The sequence below is a fragment of the Seriola lalandi genome, unplaced genomic scaffold, assembly GCF_002814215.2.
Source record: "Seriola lalandi dorsalis isolate HSWRI2012SDOR001 ecotype SW California unplaced genomic scaffold, Sedor1 jcf7180002054949, whole genome shotgun sequence".
In the NCBI taxonomy this organism is placed as follows: Eukaryota; Metazoa; Chordata; class Actinopteri; order Carangiformes; family Carangidae; genus Seriola; species Seriola lalandi.
The window spans coordinates 496,469-513,095 of NW_019525500.1; the positions used below are offsets into that span (position 1 = coordinate 496,469).

At 39.0% G+C, this 16,627-nt stretch overlaps 2 protein-coding genes across 3 annotated transcripts in view; both read left to right on the forward strand.

The window, feature by feature from the left end:
- Positions 1 to 1,439: 1,439 nt before the first annotated feature.
- On the forward strand, positions 1,440 to 7,610 carry LOC111645346 (fetuin-B). The gene is made up of 7 exons (XM_023394513.2): positions 1,440 to 1,743; positions 2,808 to 2,918; positions 3,406 to 3,493; positions 4,384 to 4,550; positions 5,047 to 5,154; positions 5,809 to 5,895; positions 6,744 to 7,610. Exons 1-7 carry the CDS (start codon positions 1,522 to 1,524, stop codon positions 7,269 to 7,271), a joined length of 1,311 nt encoding a protein of 436 aa, XP_023250281.1. The 5' UTR covers positions 1,440 to 1,521; the 3' UTR covers positions 7,272 to 7,610.
- Positions 7,611 to 9,161: 1,551 nt separating this feature from the next.
- The window catches only part of LOC111645366 (G protein-signaling modulator 2-like), a 21,133-nt gene continuing 13,667 nt past the window's right edge, over positions 9,162 to 16,627 (forward strand). Inside the window, exon 1 of one of the 2 annotated variants that reach the window (XM_023394548.2) lies at positions 9,162 to 9,410. The gene's annotated coding sequence lies outside the window, so the exon portion shown is untranslated. Of the gene's footprint in view, positions 9,411 to 9,752; positions 9,773 to 16,627 lie in introns of those variants that run through there. The other variant, XM_023394549.2, reaches the window with a different exon arrangement.

Below are 16,627 nucleotides of genomic sequence, written 5' to 3' on the forward strand. Positions count from 1 at the left end.
GAAGCTACTGCCAGCACAGGGTTAGCTTATCTTAGCACAAAGGCTGGAAACAGGGGGAAACAGTTAGCCTGGCTCAGTCCAAAGGTTAACAAAAGGCCACGCATAATCACTTAATAACAGGTTATATGTTGTTTGTTTAATTCATACCAAACCAAAGTGTAAAAATTGCAATTCGCCATTTTACAGGGGATTATGCGTTGCAGTAGCCCCCAGCCAACAAATAGTCTGACACATAATCCCTGCAAAACAGAGAATTGTAATTTCTACACTTTGGTTTTTGTGTGGATTAAACAAATGGGATACAACGTATTAGTAAGTGAGCTTTAGAAGTACTGGTATTGTTACCATTGAACAGAGCGAGGCTAGCTGCTTCCCCCTATTTCCAGTCTTTATGCTAAACTAAGCTAACTGTCTCCCAGCTCCAGATTTATTGGACAGATGGTGGTGGTAGTGATATAAATCCTCTCATCAACTCTCCACCAGAAGGTTGCGCAATTGCTTTAAAAGTCTTATTTCCTTTGTGTTCACAGAAAAGATTTTTATGTCATTCATGTTTTTTCAGTAACAATGTGTGTTTGTGACCGATAGAGATTGTGTGTGTGCTGCTTGTGTAATGGTCTGTACTCAACTGCAGTCACAGACATTAATCGATCTTGTTGTGAACAATGGAACCAATCTGACTGCTTCAAAAGTGTGAACCCCACCCAACACACAGTCTGGTTGCCCTTTTACTGCTATGAAATAAAAAAAAAAGAAAAAATTTTACATCCCATTTTTATGAAATTCTTCTAAATTATTTTTGGTTGACACTGTAACATACTGATGTGAAACAGCTGAAATAATTACCATTGCTCTATGATGAAGTAAGTTCAGTGAAATTAAGGGCCATTGAGTTTTTCAGTATAATTAAGGCCGAAAACACAGATATCAGAGTTACAAGTTCCTAAGACAACAGCAAGTGTAATGCTGAAAGTAATTAACTCGATATCAGTGAATCATTAACCCACTTCTGCCTGGTGGACAAACAGCTTTGCCAGATTTCCCTCCATTGCAGCACACCAGACTCACATTGACCCCTAGTGGCTCGTTGCTGATATTACAACCACAATAAATGACCCATTATATACAGTGATTCTGTGGTGTTGGTTATAATATAATGAGGGGCATATTGGACTTAATTTATGTACATACACCGCAGACACATTTCAGCAAGGATTAAAATGACTCGTGTGCTGAGAATAAAACAGTCTTAAAAGTTATTATTTCAGGCATATAATATAGGAGTATCATTAATTACACTTTTGGCATTCATTCTGTTTGTCTATGAATGAATGCTCCGCACTTTAAATGAATCACTTGGACATTCATTCACATATATCAGCTCTGTCCTTGGCTCCATTCCAACATGTGTGTCCTGTTTTGATTCCAAAAGTCACTGCCTCGGCTGAACGCAAACATGAGAGAACAAACTTGACTTTAAACCAGCTCTGTGTTTTAGTTCCTGTCTGAACCTGTGCTAACATGGCTGATTCCATCTGTACATTAATCCTGCTGTTATCCCTGCTATCCGTTGTGTATGGTGAAGGTTTTGCACTAGCCCCAAGTGAACCTGTTCCAACCCCCTGTAATGACAAAGCAGTGGAGAAACTGTCTCGTCTGGCTGTCACTTACATCAATGAAGATCGCAACGATGGCTATAAGTTTGCCCTCAACCGCATTGCAAATGTCCACCTGCATGCTCAGGTCAGTATGAAGACAAACGCTTGTTGGGGAAAGCTGTCTGGGGTTTTTGTACATTTCTATCAGTGGGTGATTTGTACACATTTAACAAAGGAAGTGGTGTCGAAAGGTTATTTTCCCTTCTGTTGTTGCTGAATTACCCAAACACACACAAAAAAAAAAAGAGTCACACACTGATAGATTTAACCAGCCGTGGCCAATCTTCATGTCAGTGGGACTCCATTTGATAAGATTTATGTTTTGTTGTTAGAAATGACTGTGCACAGTCAAAGTCCTAATCAGAAATCATCCTCTTACACTGTCACAATGCACTGACTCTGGAAATGATGATGAAATTAAACTCTGCTTCTCAAGGACTTATTGGAGTCCCCAGACCTCAGTTTGGCAACCACTGGACTACATCAAAGACATGAAAAATAGCAGTGGTTACATTAGCGTGCAACCACTAAAGGATAAAAACAACTATAAATATTTGTTGTCTGCATTTTGCTGTGAATGACCGCCATCAGTGCATGTCGCTTATGATAAATGTAACGTTAAAACTGAAGTACGTAATTTTATGTCGTGAAATGAGAAGCCATCCTCTTTCACGCCTCATGAAAAAAGGCCTTTAGGATGGAAGTGTCTGTTAATAAAGTCCAGGTCATTTTGGTCCAGGACTGCTGGGACAAACCTTGCACAACAGGCTTTATGGACGTCATGCTGTCAGCTGCTGAAGGCTATTGTAGCCCGACTGTGGGATAGATCAGGTTTTAAGAGGCTCAGTTCAACTTCATGACCTGAAAGCTGCCATTACACCTGCCCAAAGTGTTAACATTTGTTTTCTGTGCTACAGCTCAAATCAATATTGAACAAAGTGTTATAGGGAATTACACAGAGTATCTCATAAATGGCTCCTTTAAGATGTAACTGAGCAAATGAAGGTATGTGACAGACGACTTCTCTTGAATTTGAGCCGCAGATATACACCAGCAAAGTATGTAATGCTTCTATTTTGTTATGTTGTATTGCTGCTTTGCATTTTGTACCTCCTCTCTGTTACATACTGTTTGCATTGTGCATGTCAGGGCCCAGCGGGCAATGTGTATTATCTGGACCTGGATGTCCTGGAGACCAAGTGTCACATAGGCAGCCCAAAACCATGGAAACGTTGTGACATCAGACCATTCATGGAGACGGTACATACACACACACACACACATACTCAAACACAAGTATTTGTACTTGTGAGCACCCTCACTGACATGATCCATTAACTACACTACAAAATCTTATCTGAAAACACAGTTTTACAGTTTTAAGCACCTTTATCCTAAATATCTGGCTTAAAGTCATTGGTAGCCATGGTTTGTGTGATACTATTAAATACTGGTCATACAGTTATTGGGCTATAAATATTACAAATTACCAATATTTTTGCTTGTTTGTTAAGGGTTTTTTTGCAGCGCAGCCCCCAATCTAAAACCTAATTCTAACTTGAAACTTAAAAACAGAATCTTACCCATAAGCAGCCCCTTGAAGAGGGAAGACAAGCCAAAATGTTTTCACTCGCCAACAATGTCACACTTTAGTCCTCACATAGATAGAAGTACTAGACCACACACACATTAGGAGTCTCTATTGATGTTGGTTGTGATTGTACAACGACTGTTTTATTATTTTCAGCAAATCTCCGGCAACTGCAACACAACCATTCTCCACACACCAGAGGGCTACTCCTACCTGTACAGCTACGACTGCACGCTAATGCCAGGTAACATCAACATACACTTAGATTACTAGTTTCACACTTGTCATACATCAGTTTGATACAAACTGCACAGACCGGCAGTTAGTGTAAACGCTGGTGACCTCAAGATGCTCCTCGTAATTAAAACAAGTTAAATTTTACAAGATGATATTATTTAGAATCCAAACCGTATCAATCGTACCAAATCGTGTTATGTGAAATAGGCCTACGCCTTTCGCTTAATCAATAAATGTAGCAACTTGCAACTGCTGGTGCTGATTTGACAGCAAGATGGAAAATTTGAGAGGAAGAAAACACGTCAAGGCTTGAATGAATTAAACTACAATCTGTGGCCGTGAGATTTTTTTCGGTATACAAGGCTCAAGTTTAATAGAACAGAAATTTCTCACTGTAGACGTTTGAATTCGTCACACACAGGTGTAACTAATAACATTAATAATGACTTACTGGAACAATTAAATGGAACTGAGCCTTGATTAATGTAATTAGTTACACCTGTGCATTTCCTGCTATAACAAATCAAAGTGTCAGCCATGAAATTGTCTGTTTGTTTCACTCTGATCCCAAGTGAAACAAAGAGATTTTATATATCATTTATTTTTAATCACTTAAAGACTATGAACACTTGAGTTATTGTAGCTGTTTTTTTTAATAATCTTTTTACTAATATCAATTAAACATGACCTGTGCACACCCACACAATCCTGAGAAGTTTAACCTGAAAACACCTGAGCAGGTTGATGCATATTAACTATAGATGTTATTGTTTTAATTCAATGTCCATACATTTCTACGCAATATATTCTGCACACAGTATTTTGTTATGTTGTTTTGTTTTGTTGTAATTTGAGCACAAATGTTTCCTTAACCATCTGTATTACTGCTCCATGCAGATCCCCCAGAGAAGCTCCAGCAGATCTGTCCAACCTGCCCCCTCCTGCTGCCCACGGACAGCCCCCAGGCCATGAGCACTGCTCAGCTCACTCTGACGTCCTATAAGAGACAGTCCAAACTTCGTGCAGGACTTGGTGTGAAGAGGATCACCAGAGCTGCAGCCCAGGTGCAACCACACACATGCTTATTAACTTTGATGGGAGAGACAAAGCTCTTGGGCTGATTTCACTACACAACAATGTGTTGACTGTTGTGTTTATTGAAAAATTATACTTAAGAATAATCTCTGGGCGTATATGAACAGACAGTACACTGCACCTTTGAGTGTCTGTGTGCTAGATGAGAACCATTACTGCTCCACAATAGCCATAATGATGCAAGAGTCTGGCAAGGTTGCAAAGGATTACTGAAGGCACTTTAGACCTTACCGGGCTTTTGTTTGGGGAGCAAATGAGAAACTGAATAGTTCTCTTGGGCAATCAAGCTCAGTATATTGCTCCTCTTTGCATATGATCTTACATCTTTTGAGCTCTAAAACCAAGCTGATAGCCATTACATTACAGCAAAAAACCATACCGCCTCTGTATCTGCCAGTGTGTGTGTTTATATATGTTCATTTGTTCAATTTGCCCTTTTTGTACCATATTATTTTTGTATTGCAGGTTGTGCCAGTGAAAGCCAGCTTTGTGGAGTACACAGTCCAAGTGTGTCCAGAGGGGGTGACAGAAAGAGGCACGTGCCAGCATCTGACACTCAACTCTGACACAGAGGTACATATTCAAAGACATTACCTTGACATATTAAACATAATGCTGCTGCTAAAAGCTCAATTTCTCATGAGTTAAGAAAAACAGCCCTGTTTTCAGCTTTGTGAAGATGTATTTTACAGATAAGACAGTAAACAGTTATTTAGCTTAAGAAGTAAGCGCTATAGGAACACATACAGTAAGTGTTCAGTTTATGAAAAAATGTACTTTGATAGTTTCATTCATTCCCATATTATTTCAGTTTTGGATATCAATCCACAAAAGACAGACATGATAGAAAGATATAAAAACAAAAAGGCTCGGAACAGCAATATCATAGAACAATACTGTCTAAAGATACTCCATTAAAAAAAAAAAAGGATTACTATGATAACAATCTGACAGTCATGACAGAATGTTGTTCTGAAAACTCAAATAAACAGCAGCATCTTGTTTACTGTCCCTGCAGCAGCTCCTGGAAGTGCTACTTGATGAGATGACAGACTAATTTCTACTTTTAAAACTGCCATCACTAAAACGTTTCAGTAATTGATTCTTTTATTAAAGAAGGCTGACAGATCTTCTCCTCTTTTCTTATTTATATATTTTTTCACTGTCCCTACTCTATCCTTTTGCCTTTGTATATATTTATATATATATCTTGTCTTCTGCTCTCAGACTGCAGGTTTCTGCGCAGGATCTGTGCACGGAGACATCAACACCCATCCTGACGTTCAGGTGTCCTGTGAGATGTTCAAAGTACAGGTACAGGATTATTTACCGTCTTATATCTGAGATAATTAAGACAAAGTGGCAGCAGTAATTTCTTAAATGAGCCAAAAAGTGACAACAAATGTACACAATCAGTATGTCCAAATTAATGAAAATTCCAGCTTATTTACATGCAACTTAAATATTTCAACAGTTTTCAAAGTTTTCTAATTTTTTCTTGACATGAAAAATTAATAAGAGTTCAGAGGATGCTTTCCACTCCAGTTTGCACGTGAAATTCAAAATTTTTTCCCCTCTGTCTCCTCTGTCAAAATCTGCGAAATCATGACAATACATTAAATACTTGAAAACAGCAGCGAGATGTTTACCACTTACAGCAGAAGAAAAAAATATAGTGTATGTACAATCCAAGAAAGAAGTGAACATTAAACTGAATTAAAAGACGCAAAGTGGGTGAAAGTGCAAACACTTAAGTAAAATGTGACGGGGAAGTGCCAATCATTTCATAATGTGGGACTGCAAGTTGTGCGACCTAGATTTGATGAATGTTTTATGCTGTGTTTTGATTCAGATTTTACTAAAGCAACCTTTAAAATGATGATTTAACTTTCTGAATGGATGCCACTGGTCATATAATTATTCTGTCATATCTCACATGCTCGTCCTGTGTCTTCAAATGTGTGTTGTGCTTGTGCGTGTTTAAACATATGTGTGAGATTTCAAATTGTATGGTTCGGTGCTATAATTATGTTGTCTTCTCGCTTCTGTCTAGAGTTGTGATGTGTAATGTAATATTGCAAGACTGGAACTGTTTTTTTTATAGCCAGTTGAGTGAGTCTGTGACACATCAGTTGGGTGTGATCTTGTCTGTTTGTCCGCAGAATGTGGACATCCTCAGACCACTGCAGCCGCAGGTCCACGACCTCCCCCAAGATCCTGTGAGCCCAACCTTCCCTGCTCCCATCGATGACCCAGGAAATGATCCAGAGCCTGTTCCCTCTGACCCAACATCGCTCCCTGCTGTTCAACCAGCGCCATTTGACCCCACACCCATTCACCCTGTGCCATATGACCCCACACCCATTCACCCTCTGCCCTTTGACCCCTCAGTTGTGGTTAACCCGTCTAACCCCCTCACCTCCTCTTCCAGTGAGTCCTTTGAAGGGATAGTCAACCAGCAACAACAACCACCAGTTGCTGGGCCATTTGATTCATCCTCAGAAGAGATTGGAGGTCCAGTAGCGCTACGTCCACCCTTTAACTTCCGCTACCAGAGGCGTGACCGCAAGAAACGGCAGGCCTTGATGCAGACTTCACCCTCGCACAACCCTGTCTTTCTGTCTGATTTCCCTGGTGGGCTCTCTCCTTTTCGCTCCTGTCCTGGTCCGGCTCGATACACCACAGTTTAACTGGTGCTGCTTAGGAGTCCATTTGTTCATCTTTAATTTATCCACTGAGACAGCGGCCCCAGTAAACTGCTCTGCTCCCTGTCGCTGGAGGGCTGTAATAATTTGTGCTAATGAGAGGAATACTATCTCTTTTTCACTAGCCCTGAAATGACCTCTCTGCTGCAACTGTTGCACTGCTCCCAAAGCAGCCATTGCTTAAACCATATGTATTTGAAAATGGCTTCAAATATTTGAACAATTTGAATAAATCTTGGTTTTAATCCTATCCCAAATACCATATGTATTTGAAAATGGCTTCAAATATTTGAACAATTTGAATAAATCTTGGTTTTAATCCTCTGACAACTACTTGGAAAACTTATAGACTTGAGATAACAGTCTGACGATACTTACAGAAGATATTTTGGTGGTATAAAGTCATACAATTTTGATTTTTTTGTTTTTGTTATCAATCAATTGTTGTAAAGAAATTCATAGGACAAAACAAACACCTGCTATAATTCCAGCTTCATAAATGTGATGGCTTTCTGCTATGTGTGAAGCGGGACATTTGAACACATCACTTTGGGCTCTCGGAAATTGTGATGGGCATTTTTTTTTTTTTTCTGACATTTTGTAGTTTAAATGATTGGTCATTTCATTTTGTTTTAAACAAAAAAATCTTAAGAAAGTGAGAAAAAGCATGTGATTGGTCCAAATATTTTTGTGTGTGTGTAATGTTCCTGCTTTAAAGGAGAATTCTGCTCTTTAACTTTACTTTAAAGGAAAATTGTGTTGTTTTACTGTACAACCTAAGTCTTATTTTAATAGTTTGGGCCTTTACACTGAGGTAAGTATAACATTATAGTCCCCACCATCATTATGGAGACAGAGAACACGACCACTCGGCTAGGGACAGCTTTGTAAAGACGTGCAGTGAAGCAGAGGAGAAGTCTGGGTTTATTATTGTTGAGACTGTGCCAAACAGCACTGAAGTGAAAGACAGGTGCAAACATCTCAGGAAAGCTTTAAAGGCTTACAGAGACCCAAAGTGAGCTCTTTTTTTTTTCAACACAGCAACTGGAGCTATTAGAAAGAGCAGCCTGACACAGAGGAGAAAAGCCTGGAGATGTGATAAGTCATCCCCTATATGGCTGGAGTGTCACTCAGCAGAATCTCTGATAAGTGACTCAGCGCCAGTCTGAAACTTGTCCTCTTAAAAACCACTCACCAAACATGAGCAGTGAAGTCTGGTGACAGCGGAGATGAAACACGGCCAAGACAGAGCAAACCCCACAGGTCAAGATGCAACAGTTTAATCTGTCTATTGGAAATTGGATTTACTGTCACAGAAATACTGCAAAAAAACAGCAAATATTCTTAGAGGATGACTGATGTCAGTGATTTTTTTGTTGTTGTCATTTTTGCTTTAAAAAAATGACTAAAATTATCATTGAACCAATACTGACTGGTATCTGAGGGGCTGAATGAAACTACCATGTGTAGCCTATTGGGGGGTCAAATGTGGTCCAACAATAAATGTTTATCCAAGGGCTCCCTGGGAAGCTAGTCCAGCTAACTTTTAACAAGCTAACTATTTCACTGCCCTGATTTTGTATGAATATTTTTCAAAGAAAACAGAGCATTTGTGTAATTTAGCGGCTGTTATTTGTGTGTATTTTAGTAATGAAGTAGCAACGAGCCACTACATGCTGCAGGGGGCGGGAGAGACCTTCAAATGTAAGTGATACGTCGACACCATGTCAAATGAAGTCAGGTCATTCACCATGTTGCTGTTTAAGACGTGAACGTCCATCAGCCAGGACCTTCAACTTTTCCACGCCCCCTTAACGTCAGATTTATAGCCTGTATTTACCGCTTCGATTGGTCGATCAGGCGCGTATAAGCGGCGACGTCGACATTTCCGACTGCACTTGAAAGCAGCAACAGTTGAATCCTAATTGGAGTCAGATTTTCAGAGCGAGGAGTGGCTACTTCAACCCGAGACAGCGGAGTCATCCTCCTCCACAAGGGCGAGGGAGTAGTTGGTTAACTGTAAACATCTGAGTGAAAAGATTAGTTTGGAAGCTTTTGAGTTGATTAACATTTCTTTTGAAGCTGGAGCCATGTCTGTGGTGTATTCGCGTACTTCAGTTTGAGGTAGGTGAAATAATTACCTGAAATGTTTTGGCGTCAGTCCTGTTGCTGTGCCCCTCGGTTACTTCTGACTTTAGCGAGCTTATTTCACTCACTTTCCCAAAAGCCTTTCGTCTTTTGTTACAAAGCCGTCATCCGTGTCGACTTCGTCTGTGTGTCAACAGACTGAAACGTCTGCCCACTCAATTGCCTGCCGTCTAGTCAGACAACAAACATGTGATGGCATGTTCATACTAAACTGACTAATTTCCAGCTTTCTAGTGGTGAATTTCCCAAACACTCATCCCCAACAAGGCTGTGTCATGAAGAGGCTTCTGACCTGAACTAAAAACATGACTTGCAACTCATTTTAGTTCACAAAACCGGTAAGACAAGTTTCTTTATAGTTTATATAATTTAAAGGGCATTAAGAAAAGACACACAAAGCGATATAAATAGTGTTTAAAACTGTAAAATTAAGCAGAAGGTTCAAATAACCTTAAATTAAATAAATCAGATGATGATCTCATGTTTATCTTAAACAATGCAGTGGCGAACAGAGAAGTATTTTAAAATAACTTGAGAGTTGGAGTAGGTCTCAAGTTTTCAGGGAGTGTGCTCTAAATATGCAAATGCTTGTTCTCTATCTATAGTTTTGAATCTGGGGACAATGAGCAGACCTGTCCCAGATGACTTGAGAGGTCTGGATGCTTCAGAGGGATCAGAAATGTGTTAATTGCAGGCCTTAAATCATCTGCTCTCATTTATTACAGTAAACGAGTAGCCTTACAAAACATAAGCTTGGTAATTCTCCTTTCACTTCATGATGAAGCATCCTCCACCAGTTTAGAAAGACAATAATTAGAGTAGCCCACAGTTACAGTGTTGCTCAGTTTAAATTTTCTTGTGAAGCTCTTTTCTCGTGTAGGGTTAGGGTTAAGTCTCTAATGATGGTTTCTCATAAGTGTGCTTCAAAAGAAAATATGGTTATCACTGTAGCGAGCATCTCTTAATTGAAGAGGGATTGGTTGGGTGTGTTCATATTGAAATGCTTATGGTTTAGGAGCCACATTGGGCCTTTTATCCTCAGCGCATGTGACTAAATAACCCAGAACAAAGAGCTTCCAAAGAGTTGTTTCATACTTGTGTTGTGGTACATTCATGTAGTTTCCACCCAAGTACCTTCCCTTCTGCTGAAGTACAAAATTTAAGTAACAGTAAAGTAGAAAGGTGAGTAAAGAAAGTATAAATTGGCACCTGGCACAACAGTGCTGTGCCAACTCACTCGTGTGTTGGTCATTGTTCAGTCATTGACACATATCTGTATGACACATAATTACTCCTTCTTTATTTACAAAATCTTCACAACACACCATTCCTCCCAGCCATTCAGAGGAGTTAAAGCTAACAGATGATATTTACATTAAATTCACACCAATTTAGATTTATAGAGAATAAATCAAAAGTAAAAGTGCAAGTATTTCATTGCAGTTTCTTTCTTAATGGTCACATTTCTCATTTTTGAACTTGTCTTTCAGTTTCTTGTAAAACTATTGTTGGATCCCACATGGTTAGAGGTAGTGAAAATGAAAACTATAGAGCTGTTGACATTTTATCAAACACACATATACATATGAGGTGAAAAGTTTTGAAAAGCAATCTGCAGTTTTTAAATCTGAAGTCGGATTGACTTTTTTCTTTACTTTAATAACTACAACCCAATTCTCAAACACCATTGAGGGAAAAAGATAATGCAAAACATTCAGACGGATCAAAAAGAGAAGTTATTGTTTGTCAAATATGACAAAGAGCGCGACTCAGTGACTTTGAACATGGTGTGATTGTTCCCTGCATCACACACAGCGGCACCCTTGGGATTTTATTTATTTATTTATTCATTTATTTATTTATTTATTTATATTTTTGCACTTCACTGAGTGGAGTTTATACAAAGAATGATGCATTCAACAAAATCAAGCAGTCAGCTGGACTTTTTTGGCCAAACACTTTGTGAGATCACAGGAGGATCGACTCATTCGGGCCAACAGAGAGGCAAACAAGTCCACAACAGCTCAGTGCAACGGTATGTGCAGAAGAGATGAAAACAAAGAGCTCACAGTGGGAACATGATCACTGAGTGGGTAAAACGCTGCTTGGTCTGTTGAATCTACAGATTCTGTTTTGACACGGTCGTGGGAGTTTGTGCTCAAACAGCTTGAAGACTTCCTACATTGTTTCAAGGTACAAGCTGGTGAAGCTAATGTGGGGTTTCTTGTCACACAGTCTGCACTGTACTAGCAGGTGAACATCATTTGAATGCAGCAGTGTGTCTAAGCACGGTTGGTGATGAGCCACAGTCTGCTCCTTTTGGAACAGATGGCCATACATCAAGTTAATATCCTTCGTACTACTAGCTTGTGCTGTGTTCTGTATATTTCAGTATTTAACAAAGGTGGGAGCTAATGGTTATTTTTCACTATTGATTAGTCTGCTGAACATTTTCTCGAACTTCTCTTAGTCTATAAGATAGTGAATTAACCAAGAGCACAAGTTTTGAATTGTTGCCAATTAATGCTTTATTTATTTATTTATTTATTTATTTATTTATTTAACTTGAAAGTCTCTTGAGATGCATCATCTCTTTTACAAGAGAGACGTACCCAAAATGACAGTGTAAAATAAGTGTCACAAAGTTGCATGGCAGCACACAACAACACATATAACAAATCACAACAGAACAGAACAGAACCTGAGAAACGACTTCAGTGTTTAAAACGGTTCCATTCCTCATGAAACAGTTTTCTGTCAGCTAAGCAGTTAGTCCTCTAATAATTTTTGCTCTAGAAATTTATGGCAGCTTGAGCTGCAGTTGAAATGATTAAGCCGTGGAGCATTGCTGATTCAAGTGCATTCCCATCTGCATCCTCTCCAAAGTACTTAATTGTGTTTGTTTTCACTAATGAATTAGAATATGCTGAACACATGACAATGAGTGTCAGTGAGTGTTTACTCCTGCTCCCCAGCTCCGGTTTCAAGATGAGAGGATGAGAGGAGGGATGGAGAAAGTGTGGCTGTTGAATTCTCACATTGTTCCATGCATGGCAGCGTTCAGTCTTTCCAGACCACTCTGACTTGTCACTGTGTAGATTCCTTCTTTTTAAATGTTTGTTTTCCCTGTCGCTCGGCAGGCGAGAAGGATGCATCATGTTTTTCCTCTGGCTGTGTTGGTTAGGACTGCTGAGCTGACTGTCATGTATGGCAGTGTTTTTCTGCACTGTGCGCAGGACAGGGAGTATTTACTTCATGTCCGCCAGAGGTAGGCTGTATGTTTACAGTGTCTGATGTGTGAGGTGTAACGTAAAGGGTCGTATGGTCAATCTAAATTTTCTGATCATGAAATGACTGTAAAAATAAAGTTGAGCAGCAAAAGTATCTGAAAATTGGCCAGAATGATTTTCCACAGAATATTTATTATGTGTAGGAGCTGAAATAATTAACAAATCAATTCAAACGTTAAGCGGCAACAACTTTGACAATTGATAATAATGTATAGTAGTAAATGTTTAAGCCAATATCCAAAACTTAGTGGTTACAGCTGCTCAAATATGAATGTCTGCTGGTTCTCTTTAGTGAAATTAGGAAAAATAATCAGCAGATTAATAAGAAAAAAATTATGAAAATAAGTGTTAGGTGCAGCCTAATATGATATTGTTAATTTATAAGGAAATATCAGACATATAATTCAATATATCAATATACTATCTGTATATAATATCTGTACTTGCTTTTTATTTGTATATTTACATATATCTGTGAGGATAAGTAACAACAGTGTGTTCTGAGGCAGCAACGTGACACCTTATTGTCCAACACGTGAATGGTCCTGAGTAGACTGCGGGAGGTCCTCACTGACCACAGTGTAAATATTTCATGACACAAGTGAAACAATTGAAGGAATTGGAACCTGATTGCTGATTGTTTTACACTCATGCGATTGTTTCCATTTCTAATATTGATATTTAAAATAATAATATCTGTGCTGGTGAAGATTATTTTCCAGATTACTGTCACATTATTAAGCATTTCTAGTAGTTTTTACTAGTGTTTAATTGGTGACATAGGTGTATAGATATAGATATATTAGACCAGTTATATATTTATAGAAAGCTTTGAAAGTTGACATATATTGCATCACCACAAATGCATTACTCTCTGTCAGTTTCTGAGAACAATCTGATAACAAGATACCTGCTGGTCCAGTGTTAAGCAGTGACTCTTTCTTTCTCTTTGAGTAGCTGTTGGGGAGAGATGTATTTAGAAAGCATGATTATCTCATATAACACTTTCCTGTTCTTTAAGGTTGGGTTATTCCCAACGTTTGCCCTGGTTATATAACAGCTGATCTGGCTTTTGCTCAATTGAGGCGGCAGCTTTAATGTCACATGGCCTGTAGCAGTCCTGACATATTGTTTCTTGCCCTAGAGGGCACATTGACCAGACTTAGTTAATTCAGACAAGTGGATTTCTCTGGATTGGCTGCAGCTGAGTTACTATAAGCTTTGTAGAAAGGATTGTGGTGTGGTGTGAATTTATTTCTGGCTTTCTTTTTCTAATACATCAGAATGCCGTCCCTGTGGGATTTGCTCCAAGAAATTATTGAGAATTATAGAAGTCCAAGCATGAATAACTCTTCTCATTAAAATATATATTGTTATGCAGGTAAATTATTTTTGAGGAGGAATTATTTTCAACAGAGGATATTTCTACCATCTAGGCTGCCTGCTGAGTGATTATTTCATGGAGTGTTGAGCAAATAGCCTTAGAGTTCACTAGAGCCACTTGTGGCTATAATTACCATTGAGGTCTGGCCTAATTGGAAGTGACACCCACCATCAGGCGGCTTAGAAATGCAGGTTACCAATGGCTAAGTGATAGAGAAATTCAACAGTCAGCTAAATTTTGCAACCTAGCTGAGCACTCTCTCGTTCATGTCTGCATGGTAACAACTTGGTGTTAATCTGTGTTCACCTTAAACAAAAGGTCTCTGACCCTGGCACCTGACTGCTGAGGTCGACGTGAACGCTGAGCGGATTAAGTCCTTTGTTTTGCTGTTACCACAAGTTAGCAGGGCGCTCTAGAGAAAGGCAGCAGATCCAAGGGAGCTGTGTTTTCTTTATTCTTATGAGACCGGGACACGGTGGCTTGTGTGCGTTATGTGTATCCACATGAAGGAAGATGAGGTAAAGGAAGTTAAGCTGAATGAGCTGAGTTTGCTCCAGATCGAGAAGCTCGAAATGTCCTTCGTGTCAAACTGTCTGGAGTGCATCAGAATGGGGAGACGCAACAGGTATGTGAGCGTGGGCATTAGTAAGTCACTTCTTCACATTGACTGGAGGTGATGAATCGTCTAGTTAGATGTCAGGAAGCATGTTCATTTAGAAACAGGAAACAATTTGTTTTAATCTTTAAATGGCTTAAGAGTAGTGGCACAGTCAGGCCCATCCATCCATAGGTTTTATAACATGCTGACATACTTTCATGGAAATGCTGTCCAGAGAAAAGCTTTGAGCACCGATGACGTTTCTGAAGTCTCTGCATCAACTTGTACTTTTGAAAGAAGGTCCCAGCTAAGATTAAATACTTATTTTTATAATATGTGAATTATATGAAGCCGTATTCATCATTGGTACATGACATTGACAGGATAACACGCATATTAGTCCTGTAAATACAACATTGTCATTTTCTGGGAGGGGCTGACCTTAACCCAATCTTGAACTAATGCCTAAAGCATTGGTAGAGTTTTTTTTTTTTTTTGGTGGGGGGGGGTCAGGAGACAGACTGGGAAGGAGGGCTGACTCTCTGGGAGAAGTCTCTCCTCTGAGGGTTGGCTCAGGAAAGACTTAAAAGAAGTGCTCAAACAGCCTGTTGGAGGCTAGAAGCTAACCCCTATTTGTTTTTGATGGTTGACATCACCAAACCCCAAGTCATAAACCTGTGATTATTCAAATGAAAATACATGCAGTTTGTTTTCTTGTGATCTGAACTCAAAGCATGACTCAATTCAAATGATATCTTAAAAACCTAGTTGGCATTTTTAATTTCTTTACGTTGAATTCTGTAAACATGTCTTTCTAGCTCCAGAGAAGTAAGGTGTTGGTCTAAATTTAAGATCAGTCGGCCAGCATTATGTACATTAAGCTATTGAAATTTTATATTTAAACTTTAAAACTGCATCCTACAAATGAACTACATGGTGATTATCCTTATTACCGGTCCTGCAGACGTGAATCGTGTGCATCGATGCATGACTGGATTTGTTTTACAATCTTATGATGTAATCTCACACTTTCACTCATGTTTCAGTTTTTTTTCCGTTAGTGGTGGCTCAAAGCTAACAAAAAAAAGGGATGATCTTATTCCTTAGAAAGGGTGTGGAGGCCATAAAATGGTAGTCCTTACCACAGACACATCTGAGTTTACTTTGTGTTCATGGTTAGATGTGAGGCACATACTTTAGTTCCAGGGTAAATATGGCGTTTTTAGGCCTCAGTGCTCGTGACAGACAGGAAATGCTCCATCCTATTTTGGATTTATAGTTCTTGTCTGTGCTTTCACAGGGTCTGGAATTCTCTCTGCTTGACATATGGTGTTCCTCTGTCTGTTATATGAGTAAGTTGTGAGAAAAGATGGAGGGCTTGAGAGGAGCTCATGTGATCATTCATTCAAGTGATCTGTCAGGTTTATTGGCTTAATCCAAGGCCCTGAATAGGCTTCTGTGTTGATACATGTGCAGTGTTTTTTGATTATGAGTAATACCACTGTCTTTTTGTCACTTTAGATCATTTCTGAGATGAATGGATTGTTGTTCAAAATTGTGCAGAAACAATAAGATGAATCATAGATAGTTGTGTCTTTTAGGTAATTCATTATTTATGGTGTCTTTTTCTTCCAAATTTTCACTAGTTCCAGTTTTTCAAATGTTTTTCTTTTTTTTTTTTTAAATAACATTTCAAGGTGAATATCTATTTTCAACTGCAGATCATACGATCATCCATGTCCAAAGTTATGATTAGGAGGAGGAGAAATGTTAAAGAGACAAATCTGTAATTAGTGCCACGGGTGCTCAGCTCCGAGGCATCTATTAATATTCTGTTTCGGGTTTATTATTCTTCCGCCAAATTTCGGCGCGTAACTCGTCCCGCAGCTTTGAGAAAACCCCGGTAATATATACATCAAAA

Bases quoted from the DNA above. Each gene is read 5' to 3' on its own strand.
- LOC111645346 (XM_023394513.2), top strand. From the start codon at position 1,522: ATGGCTGATTCCATCTGTACATTAATCCTGCTGTTATCCCTGCTATCC. The intron at 4,551-5,046 runs GTGCAACCACAC...TTTGTATTGCAG, and splicing joins TCACCAGAGCTGCAGCCCAG to GTTGTGCCAGTGAAAGCCAG. The intron at 5,896-6,743 runs GTACAGGATTAT...GTTTGTCCGCAG, and splicing joins GTGAGATGTTCAAAGTACAG to AATGTGGACATCCTCAGACC.